The sequence below is a fragment of the Trachypithecus francoisi genome, unplaced genomic scaffold (genome assembly GCF_009764315.1).
Source record: "Trachypithecus francoisi isolate TF-2019V2 unplaced genomic scaffold, Tfra_2.0 Lachesis_group5, whole genome shotgun sequence".
NCBI lineage: Eukaryota > Metazoa > Chordata > Mammalia > Primates > Cercopithecidae > Trachypithecus > Trachypithecus francoisi.
The window spans coordinates 15,541,925-15,561,573 of NW_022681470.1; the positions used below are offsets into that span (position 1 = coordinate 15,541,925).

The 19,649-nt window shown below is 50.5% G+C and overlaps 2 protein-coding genes across 9 annotated transcripts in view; one reads left to right on the plus strand and one right to left on the minus strand.

Annotated features, from left to right (window-relative positions):
- PCNX2 (pecanex 2) overlaps positions 1–14,057 on the plus strand; it is a 314,758-nt gene extending 300,701 nt beyond the window's left edge. For both annotated transcript variants that reach the window (XM_033199654.1, XM_033199655.1), the window contains exons 33-34: positions 10,900–11,345; positions 13,022–14,057. The gene's annotated coding sequence lies outside the window, so the exon portion shown is untranslated. The remainder of the gene's footprint in view (positions 1–10,899; positions 11,346–13,021) is intronic.
- NTPCR (nucleoside-triphosphatase, cancer-related) overlaps positions 12,196–19,649 on the minus strand; it is a 35,364-nt gene continuing 27,910 nt past the window's right edge. For 2 of the 7 annotated variants that reach the window (XM_033199660.1, XM_033199658.1), the window contains one exon: positions 18,698–19,337. In XM_033199660.1, coding sequence (XP_033055551.1) covers positions 19,269–19,337 — 69 coding nt within the window. In that variant the 3' untranslated portion in view covers positions 18,698–19,268. Of the gene's footprint in view, positions 13,310–13,453; positions 19,338–19,649 lie in introns of those variants that run through there. The other 5 variants (XR_004434321.1, XR_004434320.1, XR_004434319.1 and 2 more) reach the window with 5 other exon arrangements.

Sequence of the window (19,649 nt, forward strand, 5' to 3'; positions counted from 1 at the left end):
TTCACGGATGCGAGATAGGTAGATAGGGACTGATTGATAGAGGACAGAAAGAAAGGTAGGTAGGTAGATAGATAGGGAAATAGACAACATAGATAGTATCAGCTGCTCAAAAGAAAGGAAAAAAGATCTCCCCCTGCCCCACCCACCCCATGCTGTTTACTCTGAGGCCTTGCAGGACGCCTGCTGGAGGCCTCCTGTGCAGCTCCCAGGCCTCCGGTATCTCATTGTTTAGTTAACATTTCTTATCACATGAAAAATGTGTTTCAGGATCACGGGAGTGACTTTCCAGATGGGGAAATGCAGAGTAGCTTCCAAACGGTGAAATGCCTAAGCGTCTGTCATTTGCCAGTGCTTCCAGGTGACTTGTGTGGACCAGAGAAAGTCTGGAGTCAGGGGGGTCTGGCTACGGGGTGGGCAGGGTCCGAGACAGGAGTCAGAGGTGGGGGTTCCAGAAGTGCTTCAGACCTGGTTTCTTGAGGCTTGGCAGAAAAGAAATTGGAGGCTGGGTGCTGTGGTGCATGCCTATAATCCCAGCACTTTGGGAGGCTGAAGTGGGAGGATCACTTGAGGTCAGGAGTTCCATACCAGCCTGGCCAACATGGTGAAACCCCATCTCTACTAAAAATACAAAAAACATTTAGCCATGTGTGGTGGTGGGCACTTGTAATCCCAGCTACTTGGGAGGCTGAGGCAGGAGAATCCCTTGAACCCAGGAGGCGGAGGTCGCAGTGAACCGAGATCATGCCACAGCACTCCAGTCTGGGTGGGGAAAAAAAAAATTGGAGACACCTTCTTCTCTTTCTTCCTAGTAAAACAGTGCCTGCAACTGGCCTTACCTGGAAGAGCTGGTGTTCCTTCCACTCCCTGGAGTCCAAACACCATAGGCAGTGAGCATTCCTCACATTTACAGGAGCAATCACAGCTTCCTGTTTGTGGAAGATGTCAGAGCAAGATCTTTTTTTTTAATTGGATTTTTAACTTAAAATTTAATAATCAAACTATACAATCAGCATAGTTTAAAACTCAAACAGAACTGCCTGGATTAAAACAAAAATCCTGGGTTTCCCCGCTTCACCCCCCAGGAACATTCCTAATTCCCAGAGGTTACTGCTTCCAACTCTTGCAGCTGCTTTGTATTTTTTGGGTATCTACCTCCACATATTTAAATGACACGCTTACTCTGGAGCAGGATCTACTAAAGCCCAGACCAGCTATTAAATTTCTCATGAATGCTTCGTAAAACTGCTCCTGCCAAGGCCACCGCTGACTTTCTACATTTTACAAGTAATGGTGCATGCCTGGCAAAATATCCCACACCCCACATGCCTTGGCCACACCTGCAGCCTGATTTTGTCCCAGGCTCTGAGACCTGTTGTTGTCCTGCTAGAGGGATGGAGGATTGGGAAGATTTATGAAGCCCTGGGCCAAGCATCAGCTGCTTTGAACACACCCGCCTTGCTGCCACTCTGCTCTTTCTTTGCTCCCACGGCTGTTCATGGCATCCTTGCTGCAGGAGATAAAATTTGGTAACAGTAACAGTTCTCAGGTGTTACTCTACCAACACCATCCTGAGTATTTTCATGTGCAAATTCACTGGATCTTCACCATGGCTCTTAGAGATGCAGGCGGTTTCACCCTCCTCATCTTACAGATAAAGAAACTGAGTGTATTAGTCCGTTTTCACACCGCTATAAAGATACTACCTGAGACTGGGTAATTTACAAAGGAAGGAGGTTTAATTGACTCACAGTTCTGCATGACTGGGGAGACCTCAAGAAACTTACAATTATGGCGGAAGGCAAAGGGGAAGCAAGGCACATCTTACATGGTGGCAGGAGAGAGCAAGAGTGAGGAAGTGCCACACTTTAAAACCACCAGCTCTCATGAGTACTCACTCACTATGACAAAAACAGCCTGGGGGAAACCACCCCCATGATTCAATCACCTCCCACCAGGTCCCTCCCTCAACACGTGGGGATTTTTTGGGGTGGGGATACAGAGCTAAACCATATTATTCTGTCTCTAGTCCCTCCTAAATCTCATGCCCTTTCACATTTCAAAACCAATCATGCCTTCCCAACCATCCCCCAAAGTCTTAACTCATTCCAACATTAACTCAAAAGTCCAAATCCAAAATCTCATCTAAGACAAGACAAGTCCCTTCCACTTGTGAGCCTGTAAAATCAAAAACAAGTTAGTTACTTCAAAGATACAATGGGGGAACAAGCATTGGGTAAATGTTCCCCTTCCAAATGGAAGGAATTGGCCAAAGCAAAGGGGCCACAGGCCCCCTGCAAGTCCAAAACCCAGCTGGGCAGTCATTCAATCTTAAAGCTCCAAAATCTCCTTCAATGCCATGTCTCACATCCAGGTCACACTGGTGCAAGAGGTGGGCTTCTAATGCCTTGGGCAGCTCTGCATGGGTACAGTCCCCGTAGCTGTTTTCATGGGCTGGGGTTGAGTGTTTGCAGCTTTTCCAGGTGCATGGTGCAAGCTGTTGGTGTACCTGCCTTTCTGGGATCTGGAGGATGGTGGCCCTCTTCTCACAGCTCTACTAGGCAGTAACCCAGTGGGACTCTGGGGGCTCCAGCCACATATTTCCCTTCCACACTGCCCTAGCAGAGGTTCTCCATGAGAGCTCCGCCCCTGCAGCAGACTTTTGCCTGGACACCAGGCATTTCCAGATTTCCTCTGAAATCTAAGCAGAGGTTCCCAAAGTTCCACTCTTGTCTTCTGCACACCCTCAGGCCCAACACCACATGAAAGCAGCAAAAGCTTGGAGTTTGCACCCTCTGAAGCAATGACCCAAGCTGTACCTTGGCCCCTTTTAGCCACGTTGGAGTTGGAGTGGTTAGGATGCAGGGCACCAAATCCAGAGGCTGCACAGAATAGTAGTGTCCGTGGTCCAACCCATGAAACCATTTTTCCCTCCTAGGCCTCCAGGCTTGTGATGGGAGAGGCTTCTGTGAAGATCTCTGAAATGCCCTGGAGACATTTTCCCCATTGTCTTGGCTATTAACATTCTGCTCCTTGTTACTTATGCAAATTTCTGCGGTGGGCTTGAATTCCTCCCCAGAAAATGGGCTTTTCTTTTCTACTCCATCATCAGGCTGCAAATTTTCCAAACCTTTATATTCTGCTTCCTTTTTAAACGTAAGTTCTACTTCCAAACCATCTCTTCATGAGCAAATATGACTGAAAGCTTTCAGAATAAGTCAGGTCACCTCATGAATCCTTTGCTGCTTAGACCTTTCTTCCACCAGATACCCTAAATCATCTCTCTCAAGTTCAAAGTTCCACAGATTTCTAGGGCAGGGGTAAAATGCCGCCAGTGTCTTTGCTAAAGCACAGCAAGAGTGACCTTTGTTCTAGTTCCCAAAAAGTTTCTCATCTCCATCTGAGACCACCTCAGCCTGGACTTCATTGTCCATATCACTATCAACATTTTGGTCAAAACCACTGAGCAAGTCTCTCGGAAGTTGCAAACTTTCACTCATCTGCCTGTCTTCTTCTGAGCCCCCCAAACTATTCCAATCTCTGCCTATCACCCAGTTCCAAAGTTGCTTCCACATTTTCAGGTATCTTTATAGCAACACCCCACTGTGTTGGTACCAATTCTCCATATAAGTCCATATTCACATTGCTATAAAGATACAACCTGAGACTGGGTAATTCAAAAAGAAAGATTTAAATGACTCACAGGTCCACATGGCTGGGGAGGCCTCAGGAAACTTACAATCATGGCAGCAGGTGAAGGGGAAGCAAGGTGTGTCTTACATGGCAGCAGAAGAGAGTGAGACCAAGGAAGTGCCACACTTTAAAACTATCAGCTCTCATGAGAACTCACCCGAGAACGGCCTGGGGAAACCACCCCCATGATCCATTCACTTCCCAGCAGGTCTGTCTCTCAAAACATGGGGATTACAATTCAAGATGAAATTTGGGTGGAGACCAGAGGCCTAGAAAACTTAAGTCACTGCCCAGTGTCACCCAGCCAGGCAGTGGCCAGTCTGAGAGTCATGCCTAGGCGAGCTGGCCGCAGAACTTGTGACCCCAACCACTTTGCACCATCCCATTGTCCTGGTCCCAGGGATACTGCTTCAAGTGTCCTTGTCCCCAGCCCTGGGAATGAGGTGATGGAAGCAAGCATTACTGAATACTGAGTGTGCCGCCCTTGCTTCCTGCCCTCCCTCTGTACAGCTGGCATGTCCCTGCCCAGCATGACTTTGTCTTGTCCCCTGGCTGGCAAGGGTTCCCCTTATAAGTGATCTTCCTTCTGGCCTCACGGGCAGGCAAAGCTGACACCCAGTTCTTTCTGAAGCAGCCATCAGGGGCGCCTTTACTTTCTCACTGTGGTCAGGGAGGGATAGGAGCAGAGCAAGGGACTGTCTCAAGTCCCTTTCTAGCTCAAGGAGCTGACATGCTGAGGAAAGAAGGCACTGCAGCCTAGGAAGCTATGCCAAGGCTTTTATCCTCAGCAGAGGGTCAGAGAGCTAGAAGGGGACAGGAGAGATTAAACAAGGCCTGCCACTCCTTTTTCCTACTTAAAAGAAGGAAAAACCTCTCTCTTGCTATCGTCTCTCTTGCTTTTTCTCTCTGGTCTTTCATGCAGCTCTGAAACTCACAAAATCGTAAATCTCCACAAAGCAAGTCAGAGTGATTTTATTTAAACTTAAATCAGTTCACATTGTTCTTCTGTTGAATGATGGCTTCAGCTCAGAATTTGTGAGTCTGCTTGGGCTGCCATAACAAAGTACCGTGGCTCAGGTGGCTTAAACAGCATGAACCTGCTGTCTGCCAGTTCTGGAGGCTGCAAGTCTGAGATCCAGGTGTGGGGCAGGCTTGGTTCCCCCTGAAGGCTGGAGAGGAGTGGGGTCCAGGGCCCTTCCCTAGCTTGCAGTGGTTCTTCGGCATCTTTGGCATCCCCGGGCCTCGAGAAGCACCACTGAGCTCTGGCTTCGTCTTCACATCGTGTTCTCCCTGTGTGCTTGTCTGTGTCCACACGTCCCCTTTTTATAAGGACACTGGTCATCTTGGACTCAGGGCCCATCCTACTCCAGTATGATCTTAACGAACTACATTTGCAATGACCCTGTATCAAAGTAAGGCCCCACCCTGAGGTCCTGGGGGTTAGGGCTTCAACAGAGGAATCTGGGGAGGGAACATGATTCAGCCGGAACACCCACGAACATCCCATGCGCACCCCTTCCCTGCAGACCCCCATTTGACCTGCTGTCTCTCTGATGCCTTCTCTCAGCCCTCTCCTACAAGCCCTTATCCCCAGCACACAGCCTCTTGCTGGCCCTTACCAGTGTCAAGCATTCTCCTCCTCAGGACCCCCTCAGCTGCTGCCTCCTCTGTGTCGAATGTGCCTCTCCCAGGCTTGCAGCTCCTTCATTCACTCACGCAGCCTCCCATCAAATCCCAGCTTATCCAAGAGACTCCGGCCAGCCTTCCATACAGCACTGCCATCCCCCTGCCCCACTTTCTCTTCCCCTCCAATCCCTGCCTGATGCATGTCCCTTGTCTGTGGTCAGAATTCTCCATGAGCTGCTCACTGCCCAGCACCTAGGACAGTGCAGCCCACACTGGATGCTCAGTTGGGCAGCTGTAACTTCTGCAGAGCCTGTGACAGGGGCACACGTGAAGACCACGCCACCCTCTTCCCTGCTCTCCCCACATCCTGCCAGGTGAGGGGCTGCCTGCATACACTGGAGCCATACCATTCGCATGCCTGTCTGGGGGTGCACACGCCTGCAAGTAGGCCCAAGGTCTGCCCTGGGAGGGGACCCTGGGGAAGAGGCCTGTGCAGGCCCCAGTTTGGGGCAGCAAATTCTGGAGTCCTCAGAACCCAGCACATGGCCAAGCAGGAGTGGGTGGAAGCTGGTTGACATGCTCCCGCTCCACAGCTTCCTGGCCCTGTGGGGACAGAAATGGCTGCAGGGGCCACCAAGGGAAACCTCTGAGGTGCTGAGCTGGGTAGTAAGCATGGTCTGGGCTCAGCAGACAAAGGTTGAATGAATGAGTGGATGGTTACCCCTCCTGGTCTCAGCCACTTACACTACAGCTTCCCTAGAGGGTGAGGGTGTAAGGCCCTCGGGTCTCAGACTTGCAGCTGTAGCCAGGTTCTATCACAGCCAAGAGCAGTGGAGCCAAGAGCTGCCGATCTTGTTGGCTGTCCTGAAATGTACCATCATGTCCTTGGTGCCCCAATCCCCCCTGCCAGAATCCCTCCAGGATGTGACTCAACTATCCAGAAGGCTCTCCAGGAGACCCAAGACTGAAGGCTCCTGGTGATACTTGGTGATAGGGCTCTGAAAAGAGGGGCCCTAAAGACAGCTGATAGGCTGAGGGGAGGACTGCACTCATGGTCCCCTTCAGGGTACTTCCCCAGCCCTAGAGCAGCCAGGCTGCCTTCAGATGCAGCTGAGATCCTCAAGCAGTCCCTATGAGGAACTCAAGCACCGAGGGCAGCCGCCTGTCCAGACCATTTGGACTGGAGTCCCCGAGGGGGCCCAGTGAGCTACAGGCAGGTGCGGGGCATGAGGCCCAGTGGGAAGGATATCAGGGGACAGCCCTGCCATCCGCCCTGCCACGCTGCAGCCCTGCCTCAGCTGTGCAGGCATCTCCGCACTCAACCTCTGCTATGGCAGCTGCCTTCAGTGAGGCCTCCTGGGGCAACTCCTTTAAAGCTCATGACGGGGCCCCAAGGCCGGCCGGCAACATAAGCACAATGCCCACTCTGGGGATGCCAGTGGGAACAGGGCTGGAGGCCAAACTCGAATTCAAGAGGCTGGAATGTATGTGCATGTTTGTTTCAAACCAGCATCCGGGGCCCCCAGGAAGCCTGCAGGCAGCAGGGAATTCTGGAGACACCATGGGCACAGCAGGTCTCCTGGAAGAAATCTAGAGCCACTAAAAATAGGCACAAAGGGATAACTTGCCGACCCCACACTCAAGACATGGATATCTCTCCTTCTTGTCCCCTGGAAAAATTAAACGTCACCTTCTTTCTACTCCCACTGTGGTTACAGCCACAGTGGGGCACGGGCCACCTTCCACCGTGGTTCACTACACTTGCTCCCTCTCCATGGGCGGTAGAAGGTCAGGAGCCATTGTCTTGTCTCAGCAGTTAGCAGCTCCCCCAACACATACACTCCTGGGCCTCATGTTGGAGCCCTTGGTCTTGGAAAAGAAGAGTACGAGTAGGTGTGAACTTCCTGAGGGCTCCCACACCCACACCATGGCACCCTCGGCACTCGATACACGGAAGATGCTAGAAGATGCCCGTGGTGTCAGTAAGAGAGAAGTTGCACCCACAGGCTCTTACCTCCTGCACCTGGCCATGCCCCTGATTCTGACCTCCTTCTTCACAGATGCAGATGGTGTGGGCATGTGGGTCTCTAGCCCTCACTGGGACCGGGAGCGCAAAGCTTTCATTCACCTCAAGACACTGCACCTGAGACCCAATGTGCAGGTAGCCCCTGGGGTTCCAAGGAGAGCAAGCCCAAGAAGGAGGCTACCACAGTGGGAGGGGCGGCTCTGCCTGGACCTGCCTGGGACACTTTGCAGAAACCACCTGCCTGCCATTCCCAGCAGGCCATCATTCCCTTCGGGGATGTGAACATAACTGGATTTGATTTCAGTCTCTGGCCTCCTTCTCACCCTCCTCCCAGTTAAGTAAAACAACCATGTCCATCCGAGTTGAGACACAGCTCCCAGAAAGGAAGCCAGAGACCTGCTTGGCCAGTGCAGGGGGTTAGAGGCCAGTCTCCAGCTATGGGGAGGACATTCCTGATCCTGGATCCTTGTACTTGACCCTGGAACAATGGAGGAATCACCTTCCTATTTTCCTAACCTTTAGCTTGCCCTCCAGTCTGCAGTGGCAGCCCCTTGGGTCTCAGCCTCTAGTCAAGATACTGATTAATTTTTTGAAATGCTTCTAATGGCCAAGTCTAAGAAACACTGTACCCACCCCGAACTTTCTGAGACTCACTGGATTTCTAATCAGGGTTTTGGCATCTGGTCTGTTTTGCAGGTTTGTCCCGTGTATCCTTTACTTACATGTTAGTGTGCCGGGTGCTGAGCTCATAGCAGTGATACAGGGGTCCTTTGCTGCAGAAAGGACATAGAGCGGAGAGGGCCGTGCATCAGACAGTGACAACACAGTGTGCTGAGTGCCATTCGAGAGGTGGTCAGGGGCCTCTCAGACTGGAGGAACTGCCTCTCTGGGAAGGGCATGACAGAGACACTTAGCCAAGTAGCAAAAAGTGAGCAGTTTTGAAGGGCGAATTTGAACCAAATTCTAACAAGGGTCTTATTTTACTCACCAAGTCGCCAAGACTCAACTCGCATAACTGGGGACCCAACTGCCCCCAGCCCTCGTTGGTCCCTGCCTCAGTTCTGGCCAGGTATCCCAATCCTGAGCCCTTGCTAGAGGCTGAGCGGACTGGGGTCCCTCCTGCCTGAGACCCCACAAGCAGAACTCCTCTCCCCAGGCCGGCCACGCTATGCAACTGCTGCTGCTGGTGCACACAGCACTTTGCACCCAGCTGCCAGGCGCTCACTATGCCAGCCTCATCTAGGGCCTTACAACCTACAATCGGCTTGCTGGGGTAAAAAGTATATGTCACAGCTGGAAGAGGAGTTGGCCTAGCAGTGGAGGCTGGTGACCTACTTACTGGTGAGCAGTTAGGAATTCGTAACTAATCCGAATCCCAGATTGGAGAGGGAGGCTGTGTTCTCCTATCACTAAGGAGCAACACCACCACTTTTCCCATAACATCAAAGACAAAGGAATTAAGTGCCACGATAATAAACCAAGGAGGGTGATTTACATATGAGGTATTTCCATTCAGGTTCTAAAAAAGTTTTCCCTAGAAACATTCATAACTTGGTCATACAGTAATTTGCAAAATAAGTTAAATTGTAAAATAATGATCCTGAGTAGCACAAATGCATTTAGCACGGTTTGCTTCCTTAGTGCTGCTCCATTTGCAAAATTAATTTTGAAAAAAAAAAGAGCAATGAGAAAATCTGAAGCAGTGAAATCAGGTGGTGGGGGAGTCCTTGTCTTGCACAGACTACAGCAGGCCGCTGCCCTTTGACACACAGGGGGTTATTGGTCCCCTTGTTCCTGGAATTCTCTGGGAAGTTCCCCACCAAGTGTGGGTGGTCTTCTTTTGAGCGTCATGATCATTGACTTTTGGATGAATGTGGAGTGTTTTTGGACAGTGATCAGCTTTACAGTAGAAATCACAAACAGACGTCCGGCCTTGCCAGACGCTGAATCAACTAACACATCGCCCCCCTTGTTTTCATTCTGGTTCGTCAGGGTCCCTTTCCTCCTCTCCTTTTTCTCTGTAAGAGGAACATATTCAGCTACTCAGCCGGGACCTTTCAGGCTGACCCGGATGCAGCCCTCCTGCAGCAGAGGCGGGTGGGCCCCATGCTAGGGGCTGAGCACACTCGTCCTGGGGAGGGCAACCCTGTCATGTGGAAGCCCACAGCACTGTGGGGTGAGCACTCCACACCGTCACCCCACGGACAGGAGAAAGTGAGATGGGAGCACCAGTGCCCTCTGCAAATGGGCACTCGACCATCATAGCATCCAAACTGGCACTGTGGTCATGAGGCCAAAAGGTCCCTTCAGCCTAGGCCACGGTGGGGTGGGGCGGGGCTGGAAGGATCCCTGGAATCCCCTTCGTAACATGTATCCCTAAGGAATTGCCTCTCACATGATGTGTCAGTTCTTGGGTTCTAGGGGCAGCCACACCCGCTTCAGAATCACCAGATGCACAATGAATAATGGGCATTTGGGGTTAGGTAGAACACAAGGCAATGCATAGGACGTCCTTTCCGATACTCATGCCTCCGCCCCCTCTGTCTTGATTTAATGCCTAACTGTAGCAGCTGCAGAAGACATGCCCATGAGGCCGTTCATAGAACTGTGACGTCACTAGCTGCTCCCATCCAAATGATATTTTGCAGTTAGCCCCTGGTGATCATGGATGCTCAAGTCAAGCAACCCGGTGTTCTAGCCAGCACCCGTTTCCTCAGACTGCTTAGACTGCAAAGCTGAACCACAGGCTGCACAGGTCCATCATGCACAGAAGACCCCATGACATTATCCTGCTTCCAGAAGCTTGGACACAACCACATCTTTGGGGGCAGTCCAGTCCCTTTTGTCAAAAATGGCCTTGTCTAGACAAGTCTCAGCAAAGGCTGGGGTGGCAGGGCCCCTGAGGGGCGAGGCGGTGGGCAAAGGGGTGGGTGAGAAGAGCATGGAACCAAGGCCCGGGCCTGGCCAGTAGTGTGCGGGCCTGTAAGGAGAGCTGTTCTGGAAAAGAGGCCATGCATGGGCATTCAGCTCTCCTCCTCTTTCGTCTTTTTCCACGGCAAATAAAAATGACAGAACCCTGCATGTTTTCCTTGATCGCTGCTGATCAGATGAGCATAGGAAGCAAGGTCCTGAGCCAGGATCACATTTGGGTTTACTCTGTGAGCCCAAGTTCCGCTCCTGGCGTCGTCCTGGTTTGCCTGAACCGAGCAGCTTCCAGGGATGTGGGACTTTTCAGTGCTACAACCAGGAATGTCCTGGCAAACGGGGCAGATCTGTCACCCTGGCTGCAGCTTCTCACAGTGTACCCCCAGCCCCAGCCCCAGCCCCAGCCCCAGCCTTGGGTGCCCTTCGGTTGGCCCTTCAGTTCCCAGAACCTGGACTTGGCGGGAGGGAGTGGGTGAGGCCGTGGTCAGGCTTCCAGCTCTCGTCCCAGCCTTGCAGGTGGTGCACTGAGGAGGGGTCACTGGGCCCAGGCAGAGCAGGCCACCTGCCTCACCACACAGGTATCGATGTTCATGACCACCCGCTACAACTCTGTGTTCTGCTTTCTTTTAAAGGCAGGAGGAAAGGCAGGAGCCAGTCCGTGCAGGCACACTCGGCACTAAGCCAAAGGCCGCCCATGCTGAGCTCATCTGGCCCCATCTTAGACAGCCGCCAAACATTCCTGCAGATGTCCACCTCCGTGCACGAGCTGGCCCAGAGGCTCTCGGAAAGCCGGCTCTCCTTGCACACCTCGGCCACGTCCCTGCACTCAGCCTCCACCTGTCACCACCACAGGCCACCTGAGCGTCCGCGAGCGGGCCGAGGCACTCATCAGGTCCAGCCTGGGCTCTTCCACCAGCTCCACCCTGAGCTTCCTCTTCGACAAGAGGAGCTTTTCCAGCGCACTCGTCATTTCCGGACTCTCTGCTGCGGAGGGGGCAATACCAGTGACACCCAGTCATCCAGCAGCGTCAACATCGTGATGGGCCCCTCGACCAGGGCTGCCAGCCAGGCCACTCGGGTAAGGGGCTGGGCAGGGCTCACCAGGACGGGCTGGGGTGGTGGCATGGGCTCCCGGCCTGAGCATGGTACCTGCCTTGCATTCCCACCCTTCTGCCTGCAGAACCCCATCCCCTCCTCTATGGGGTTCCCAGAGTGACAAAGGACAGTGATTAGACATGAAGTGGCTTGGCTGCTCTTGGAAGCAGGCAAGATACAGAGCACATGTCCTGTAAATGATAATGCCCAGGCAGACACCGAAAGGAGTCACTGGATACAGAGGTTCTGCAGAACTGTGGCCATCTACCCTACACTGGGGCATGAGGGAGAATGCCCTCCACCCATTCACACAGTGGGACTCTTCTCACGATTCTGGCCTGAGGGAGAGGAAAGGGCACCTGTCAAGGCTGGAGTTAGAGTATCATTGCTTCTTATCCAATGGAGTTAGAGTATGATTCTCAGCCAACAGATTTAACTTTAAAGCTGCTGAGACGGCCCACTGCTTTTAGGTATTTAAATACTAGACAAGGAGCGTTTTAAGGACTTCACCCAAATAAGCTCTTACTTGTCCAGAATCTTGAGCCAGCTGAGATGAAATGAATACTTGAGCTTCATCAGTGAGAAAAAAGTAAATAAATACCCGGCAGTTCTCCTTTGTCACCTGGTAGACAGGGAAAATCCATGGTGTCAAGGCTAAAAGGGGTCAGATTTGGAGAGTTGCCCCACTCCTTTTGAGTGTTCAGGTTTTCCTGACCATGGCTCATGCTTTCCATCAAGCACCAGAGTTGCAGCAGCTTGGCCTCTGGTTCTGGGTGTGGTTATTTGCAGGTGGCGAGAAGGGGCCACACCGCGGCTTGCTGTGGTTCTGGGTGAGGTTATTTGCAGGTGGAGAGAGGGGGCCACACCTGGACATTCCTAGTGTCACCCTCCCTCTCCTTCATGGGAAACAGCTCTCCAGGCAAGTACCTTCCTGCCAGGGGAAGCCGAGGCTGGGCCAGCCGCCCTACAAGGAGCCACAGGATTGCAGCCGTGGGTGCCATCTTTCATGGAGGGGGAGATTTATGGGCTCTCCTGGAACCCCCAGGCTGTCCTGGCGAAGAGGAAAGAGCTGGTTACTTCAGGAGTTTGACCTTAGTTAGATAACTAAAAGAATACATTTCCCCTCCCTTTTCTTTATTTCCTCAATAAAAATGCACAAAGTATCACCCTTCTCCCTGCCCCAATCTGTGTTCAAGTCGCAGTCTGTGGGTGTAGTTCTGCCATTCTGTCAAATTCTCCTTCTGGCTCTCCAAAACAGACAACTGTCTTGAGACCACATGCCCCCAGAATAGAATGGCCTCCGTGTTCTCCTGGGGTCAAGCCTGCTAGAACTCAGCATTCATGACAGGCTAAGTGTGCATGAAGTGACACTAACCACAGCTGGAAAGCCAGGCGCACCCATGCCCTTTCCCCCCAGGGCCGCTCTTTCCAGTGCAGTCATCCAGAGGCCCACGTGCAGAGCCCGTGTCTCAGAGGTTGCCCGTCCGGTCCTCAGAGGCCACCGTGGTGGCCCTCCATCATTTGACCTGACTTTAGAACCTGACCTCAAGGATATGGCAGCACTAGCCTTTATCCCACAGCACGGGTGGGGTGATGCAGTTACAAGCGGGTAGTGCACACTTGCTGAGCTGTTCACCGCTTCTCTCGTCTCTTTGGAAGCGCCTCTCCGAGCCATGGGAGCCCACCGACGCCACCGCGCAGGGGCAGCTTCGTGACCGACGTCTGACGGAGGCTGTGGCGGAGACTCTCGGGGTTGTCTGCAGGAGAGCAAGCCAGGAGGACATGGGCCTGGACGACACGGCCTCGCAGCAGAGTGTGTCGGACGAGCAGTGACGGGCGTGCGGCAGGGCGGGGAGGGCGGGTCCCCCACCGCTCCCACCTGCATGGCTCTCCTTCGTGCTCCCCAAATCACAACCAACCAACACTGCGATCCATGAGGGGCTCCTCCTGTGGAAAAGGAGAGCTGTTCCAGAACACAGAACTTATCTCAGGTTTTTGAAAAAAACAAACAAACAAATAAAAAACAACAACAACAACAAAAAACCTCACACGATGGGGAAACAGAAAAACAACAAAGAAGCCACAGCACACCTTCCCCGCCAGGCACAGCGCCGCGCAGAACGGCGCCCCACAGACAGCTCCACACGTTCCAGAATCTGAAATCGCAAACAAAAGCCATTTACTATTTTCAAACAACTAAACAGAGCCATGAAACAAATGCCCTGATGAAAATAAGACAACTGCATGTTACATCATTGGCACTTTATACGTTACTGTTACCATGAAAAAGAAATGAACAGTAGCACGTCTGATACCATCAGCTGATTAGATGCATTAAGGTTAAATCTAAGTGTCAGGAAAACCCTATTTCTTTATAATATTTATGCAGCTGTTAAGCGTAACATGGTGGCAGCTTCACTACAAGAACCATGATTGTGCATGCAGTCATGTCTCCAGTATTCTGTGAAGCCAGGATACATTAGGATGTGAGTTTAGAAACTGAGTCCATTCGGTGCATGGAAAGCCCCCTCGGAGTCACACAATGCCCCTCACTGTAGTCCAAGCGATTTGCGGGCTGCCAGCACCCTGCAGACTTCCCAGGGATGCGTGCTTGTTCTCCAAGCCCCGCAACCCTTACTGTGTCACACAACAGTTGCACACACCTTTGTTTTTGAAATTAAAATGTTTATAGTTATTGCTGTGTCCAGTGTTTTGAGTTATATTGAAGCTTCTCATTTCTACAAGTATATCTTTTATGGTGAGAACGACATTTGGGTAAATTCTGAGACAACTTTTCCCACCTTGAAGACCCCCCAGGAGCCTGTATCCTTACTGGGGTAGAGGTCCCAAAATGCAGTCCACAGACTATCACTGGCCTGGTGAACCATCCATTTTCAAAATACAATAGTTAGAAGGAAATACTCAATTTTAAACAGTCACACAAATTTCTTCAAAGTATTTAGGATCTGGAAATTTGAGGAGAGGGTTGGGGGAAGGTATTGTAGAGAATCTCTTACCCCTTGGAAAGTAAATGGTAATGCTTTTATAATTTTTTTTTGTAAACTAAGAATCAGCAATTAATAAAAGTAAATGTACTCTATAATCAGAGACAGAATGTTATTATTTTCAGGCCAGTACTCCCTACAGGTGCAAACTTTATTTAATTTAAATGCAGTTGTTTGTCTAATGGGAAGCTGGTAGGGCCTTGCTGCAGTTCTCTAAGGTGGCCAAATTAAACTTGGCTGGCAGCTCCTGTAATCCTCTTGGGCGACTTTACAGCCGAGCCTCAAGGGCTAAACGGCCGGCCTGGAGCTGTGAGTGTGGCCTCCCCACGGAGGGTGACTCCTTGAGTTCAGTGAGGAAAACCACAGTGCCTGGCAGTGGTCAGCCAGGAGTATGACTGGCCACTCCTTAGGCATCCGGAAATAGGAAACACAGAAAGCATTCCACAAAAATGCTAGAAACCCAGGCTGGAAGGAAATGGCAGCGCAGGCAAGAGGGCAAGAGCACCCTAGGCACTCCTCCATCCTGTTTCTCTGGGGAGGTTCGTGAGGTGCTTCTTCAACTGTTATTCTGTTCATTGCTCATCCCAGTTCACGGTTCTCTGTGGCATCTTTTTTGGGGAAGAGGGAGGATGAAGGTGACACAGTGTATCTACAACACTAAGGCCACATGAGTCAGATAGGAATGCAGTGACGCTCTGCACGGTCTATGAGAGCGGGCATCTCGAGCATGCACACTGAGGCGCAGATGCACAGACACTCGCATCCGCAGGCAACTGCACCCACAGAGGAAAGGTGGCAGTGTTGGAGTCACCCTAGGATTCTTGGGGGCTGTTTGCCAGCCATCAACAATGCAGCCATACTTCTTTTTCTTTTTTATTGTGGTACACAACTTTTATATTTACAACTCATGAAACTGTTAACTGGTCCTTCATCTAGTCAGCTGTGTATCAATCAGAAAGGACTTCCTGCAAAATGTTATATTGTGAGAGCCCATTTAGAAGCGGCATCCCTAAACTGACAGTTCTTGCTACAGTTGTTCAAATGTTCTGCCAGTATATATCTAATGAGTTATTTTCTATCTCAAGAGTTACTTGGGAGCCGGGCACGGTGGCTCATGCCTGTAATCCCAGCACTTTTGGAAGCTGAGGCAGGCAAATCACGAGGTCAGGAGTTCGAGACCAGCTTGGCCAACATGGTGAAACCCTGTCTCTACTAAAAATACAAAAAAATTAGCTGACGTAGTGGCAGGTGCCTGTAATCCCAGCTACTCAGGTTGAGGCAGGAGAATCGCTTGAACCCAGGAGGCAGATGTTGCAGTGAGCCAAGATTGCACCACTGCACTCCAGCTCAAGCGACAGAGTGAGACTCCATCTCAAAAAAAAAAAAAAAAAGTTATTTGGACACAGATCAAAATGGTTTCTTGTCTAAAGATGATATAAAAACCATAGCACTTGGTTTTATATAAATCACATGGCCAATTTGGCATTATTGATTCTAAATTCTGCACTACGTGTTGAAATCATCTGGCAAGTAATTTGCTAAAATCATGCAATGCTTCAACTTCTTTGCCCACAAAATGTGCAATGCAATACCTGTTTACTTAGCCCACCCGCCTTCAGCCTCATCAACCATGCTGTTTTGTTCCAAGTCACTATGCTACACAAGCATCCACCATCAGCACACACACAGGTGTGATACACAGACACAACTTTCTACAAATATGGAAATTGGCAGGAAAAGAAGAGGAGCAGGTTTATTCCACGTTTTCCAGCCCACCAGCATTCCCACCCCCTTGATAACTGGAGGGCTGGGAACTGAGTGCCTGAACTTGCAGCTTTACTAGGATCTCTCCCTGTCGGGGCTGATCATCAGGGATGACACTCTATCCATTGAAAAGACTCGTCCATCTCCCTGAATGTGCTTACCTTCACTCAGAGGTAAGAAGAAACCATTTTTTAAACTATTGTGTGTTAAGCAGCTGGCGGTATGATCTGCTAAGGAGGAAAAGGAGAGAATGATTGAGTAAACCATTCTTCCAATCAGGCTTGAGTCCTCCCATCCGACCTTGTTATTCTAGCTGAGATTCTTCACACAAGCAATACACGTGGATTCTGTGCTTTTCAAAGTGAATTCCTCCTTGAGACTCACATCCAACCATCTGTTAGATATTTTTCTTTGTTTGAATAGGAGGCATTCCAAACCCAGGTATAACAGAATCCCTGACTTCAATCTGCCCTGCCGCCCCCACCCCACCATCCAGCAAGAGCTCCTCACCTCAGCCGTGGCACTGACAGGGAGGTGGCGCTCAGCTCTGCTCCTCTCATCCTGGCTATGTGCAGGAAGGGGACGGTCACACGTGGAGTTCTGCCATGGCACCTCTTCTTCTTTTAAATCTCAGCATGACACTGTTGCTACAGGCTGTGCGCGTTTGGCCCTGAGTTGTAGTTATTTGTGAATTCATCTTATCTTTCATTAAATTTCATTGCCTTACGATACAGGGATTGCATCTGACATCTCCATCCATGCTCCATGATCATTCTGTTTGACTAATACAATCATCATTTCAGGACCTCACCACAAGAGACACTAAACATTCTTTGGATTCACAGCAATTTATCTGCTAAATGTCAACTCTGAGTCTGGGGGCACAAAATGCACTAAAAATGCTAAAGCCTCAAGAAGGACGCAGCCGGGAGCAATGAAAGAGTGAACTCTGCAGCCACATAGACGTGGGTTCGAATCCCCTTTGTCACCACAATCACCATGCTCTTGAACGAACCACTTAAACACTCCAAGCTTGTGTCTTTACCATTAAAGGTTAAGTGTGCAGAAGATCCCGCAGCCCCAAGTGCTAGAGGCCACCCTGAATCTGTTCCACACAAGTGGATACTTTCAAGTAGGCAGTGACACTCCTACCCCCACATAAGCACAATTGGCTGCAGTGATAAGCCCCTCAGACTAGCTATTTAACTTTGAAATAGCCTTTACCAGCTTGCTTTCTCATGTAAGACAAAATCAAAGTCTACAAAACAGACATGACTGAAACACCGAGCTCAAAAGGACAAGCACCAGAAGGAACATGGTCCCTGGTATTTCAGAGGCATGAAGGGCGGAAACACAGAATGGCCTCCAGCGGGTGCCAGGAAAGGCTCCGTCTTGATGGAGTCTCACTCCAGCTAGGGCAGACCAGCTCCACCAGGCCTGGGTGCACACTGATGACATTTCCCCAGCCTGCCCCTCTCTCTCTGGGTTCTCCTGAGGGCTGTGGTGCTTTCAGATTTATGGCCAGGATCAGGTTCCCAGGCCTCTGTGGGAAGCCTCTCCCCATCTCAGAGGCCCTGCCCCTCCTGGCCCACTGAGGCATGCAGCCCACACGGGTGTTCAGTAACCCTCCTGTCCTGGTGATGGTGGCTGGAAGTCACAGCCAGCCTGCCCGACTTCCTGAGCTCAGAACTCAGTCTCCCTGAACAGCCCCGCCAGGCAGGGACGGCGGAAGGAGATGTCCATTTCCTCCTCCTGGGCAAGTAGCCCTTTTTGAGGAATTAGTTCATTATCTATTAGGCCTTCCTGTTGTGGTCCCTCCAAGGCTAGGCAAGTCCAGGTCAAGCTTCACAAAGCTACCTTGGAAGAAAAGCGCTGAGGAAAGAGACACGGATGGAGGAGCCAGTCCTGGGCTATGCGCCATTTTGGTTTCCATGCGAGTGCCTCTGCCCCATTCACTGTGCCCCAGTGCCCAGCCCAGGGCACCTCACCCCCCACATGCCTGACTTGTCCACAGTTAGAGAGAAAGCACACTGCTGCTTATGCCAGTGGGTTTGTAGCCAATGCTAATTTGTTTTAAAAAATCCTGGAAATTCATAGACCTTCACCAAAAATGACCTAAAAACACTGAACTGTTTATCACTCCAGTACCATCCACCACTTGGAGGGAAGTTTTTATCCTCTATGAATTCTGGGGTTTCAGGGGTCTTTCCTACTTGCCTACTTTATTTTTATAGTACCCCTGTTGTGGGCTGAGCTCCACATCTCTACACCATGATTCCTGAAAAGCCCAGCCCCTGGCACTAGGCACTCTCCGCAGTTGTGTGGAGTGCTTGACAGTTTCCTTCCGTGGCTGTGACATCACTCTCCTGAGATGACAGTCACTCCCTGCTTTTCTGGAGGGGAAACTAGGCATAGAAAGATTCAAAATTGCTCCCGAGTAGACTAAGGCAAAGCAGTGCTCTTGTGCAAACCCATGGGCCTGAGCTCTTGTCATTTGGTCGGCTGAATATCAGATGCTATCAACACTTCTAAAGGTTGTGTATTCCTCCCGCACAATGCCTCCTGTCTGTAACCATCAGATTTATTTTTATATTTATTAAGCAGTAAGGAAACGAACAGTAAGAGCTGGCAGAGATGACCTAAAATGGTTTTCTTTTGGAATAATATTTTTTAAAAAATCAAATTAACTGTTATCACTTTAAGTTGCATGAGACTGAAGCTACACCTGGAGAGGAATTTAATTTTCATGACATGCAAAACTGATTAGGCAGTGAACTCTTTCCTCCCCCTTCCCCTGAACACGTTTATACACTTCAACGGGGGTGAATTCCATCTACTACTCTGAAAATCATTTCTCATCTCAATTTACCCAAATCATGTGCATGACTGCAAGAGGAAATAAACAAGAAATCTTTAAGCATAAATAAGCCACAATGGATTGTTAATCTTGTACAGACAATCCAGCATTAAGGCCAATTTGATCTTTTAAACATTTTATGGAAAACAGCTGTTGAGTTTTCTCTAGAAAAGCCCACAAGGTTCCATAACCCCATAGGCATACAGCCTCAACAGGAGGGCTCCATTGGGCTCCTCTTGAACCAGGCACTCCTTCATGGGAGGCAGGAACACACGTGTCTTCACTTCCTGCTGCTCTGCACACACATCACGATATCTGGCAGAAGGTGGTTTCTGTTTTCCTTGGTGACCTGTGGGAAGAAGCGAGAGAGCAGGCTTCAGAACTCCTTTCCTCTTCAATCTTAAAGAAAAGCCTGGAAGGCTGGGAGAGGGTGAGGTATGTTTTGTCACCCAGGGAGGAGGCCCAGCTCCTCAGGAGCACTCAGAAACAGGACAGGTATCACTGAGCCCCAGCATCAGCTTCTGCCAAGTGACAGCTCGAAAAGTCAAAGTGGGTTTGGATCCCAGACAGATTTCAGCCAACCATGGGGAGAGCTGTGAAGTGAGCCCTATGAGGCATACTGGGACGGATGACGGGCACGCAGGACCGGGCAGGACGCCTG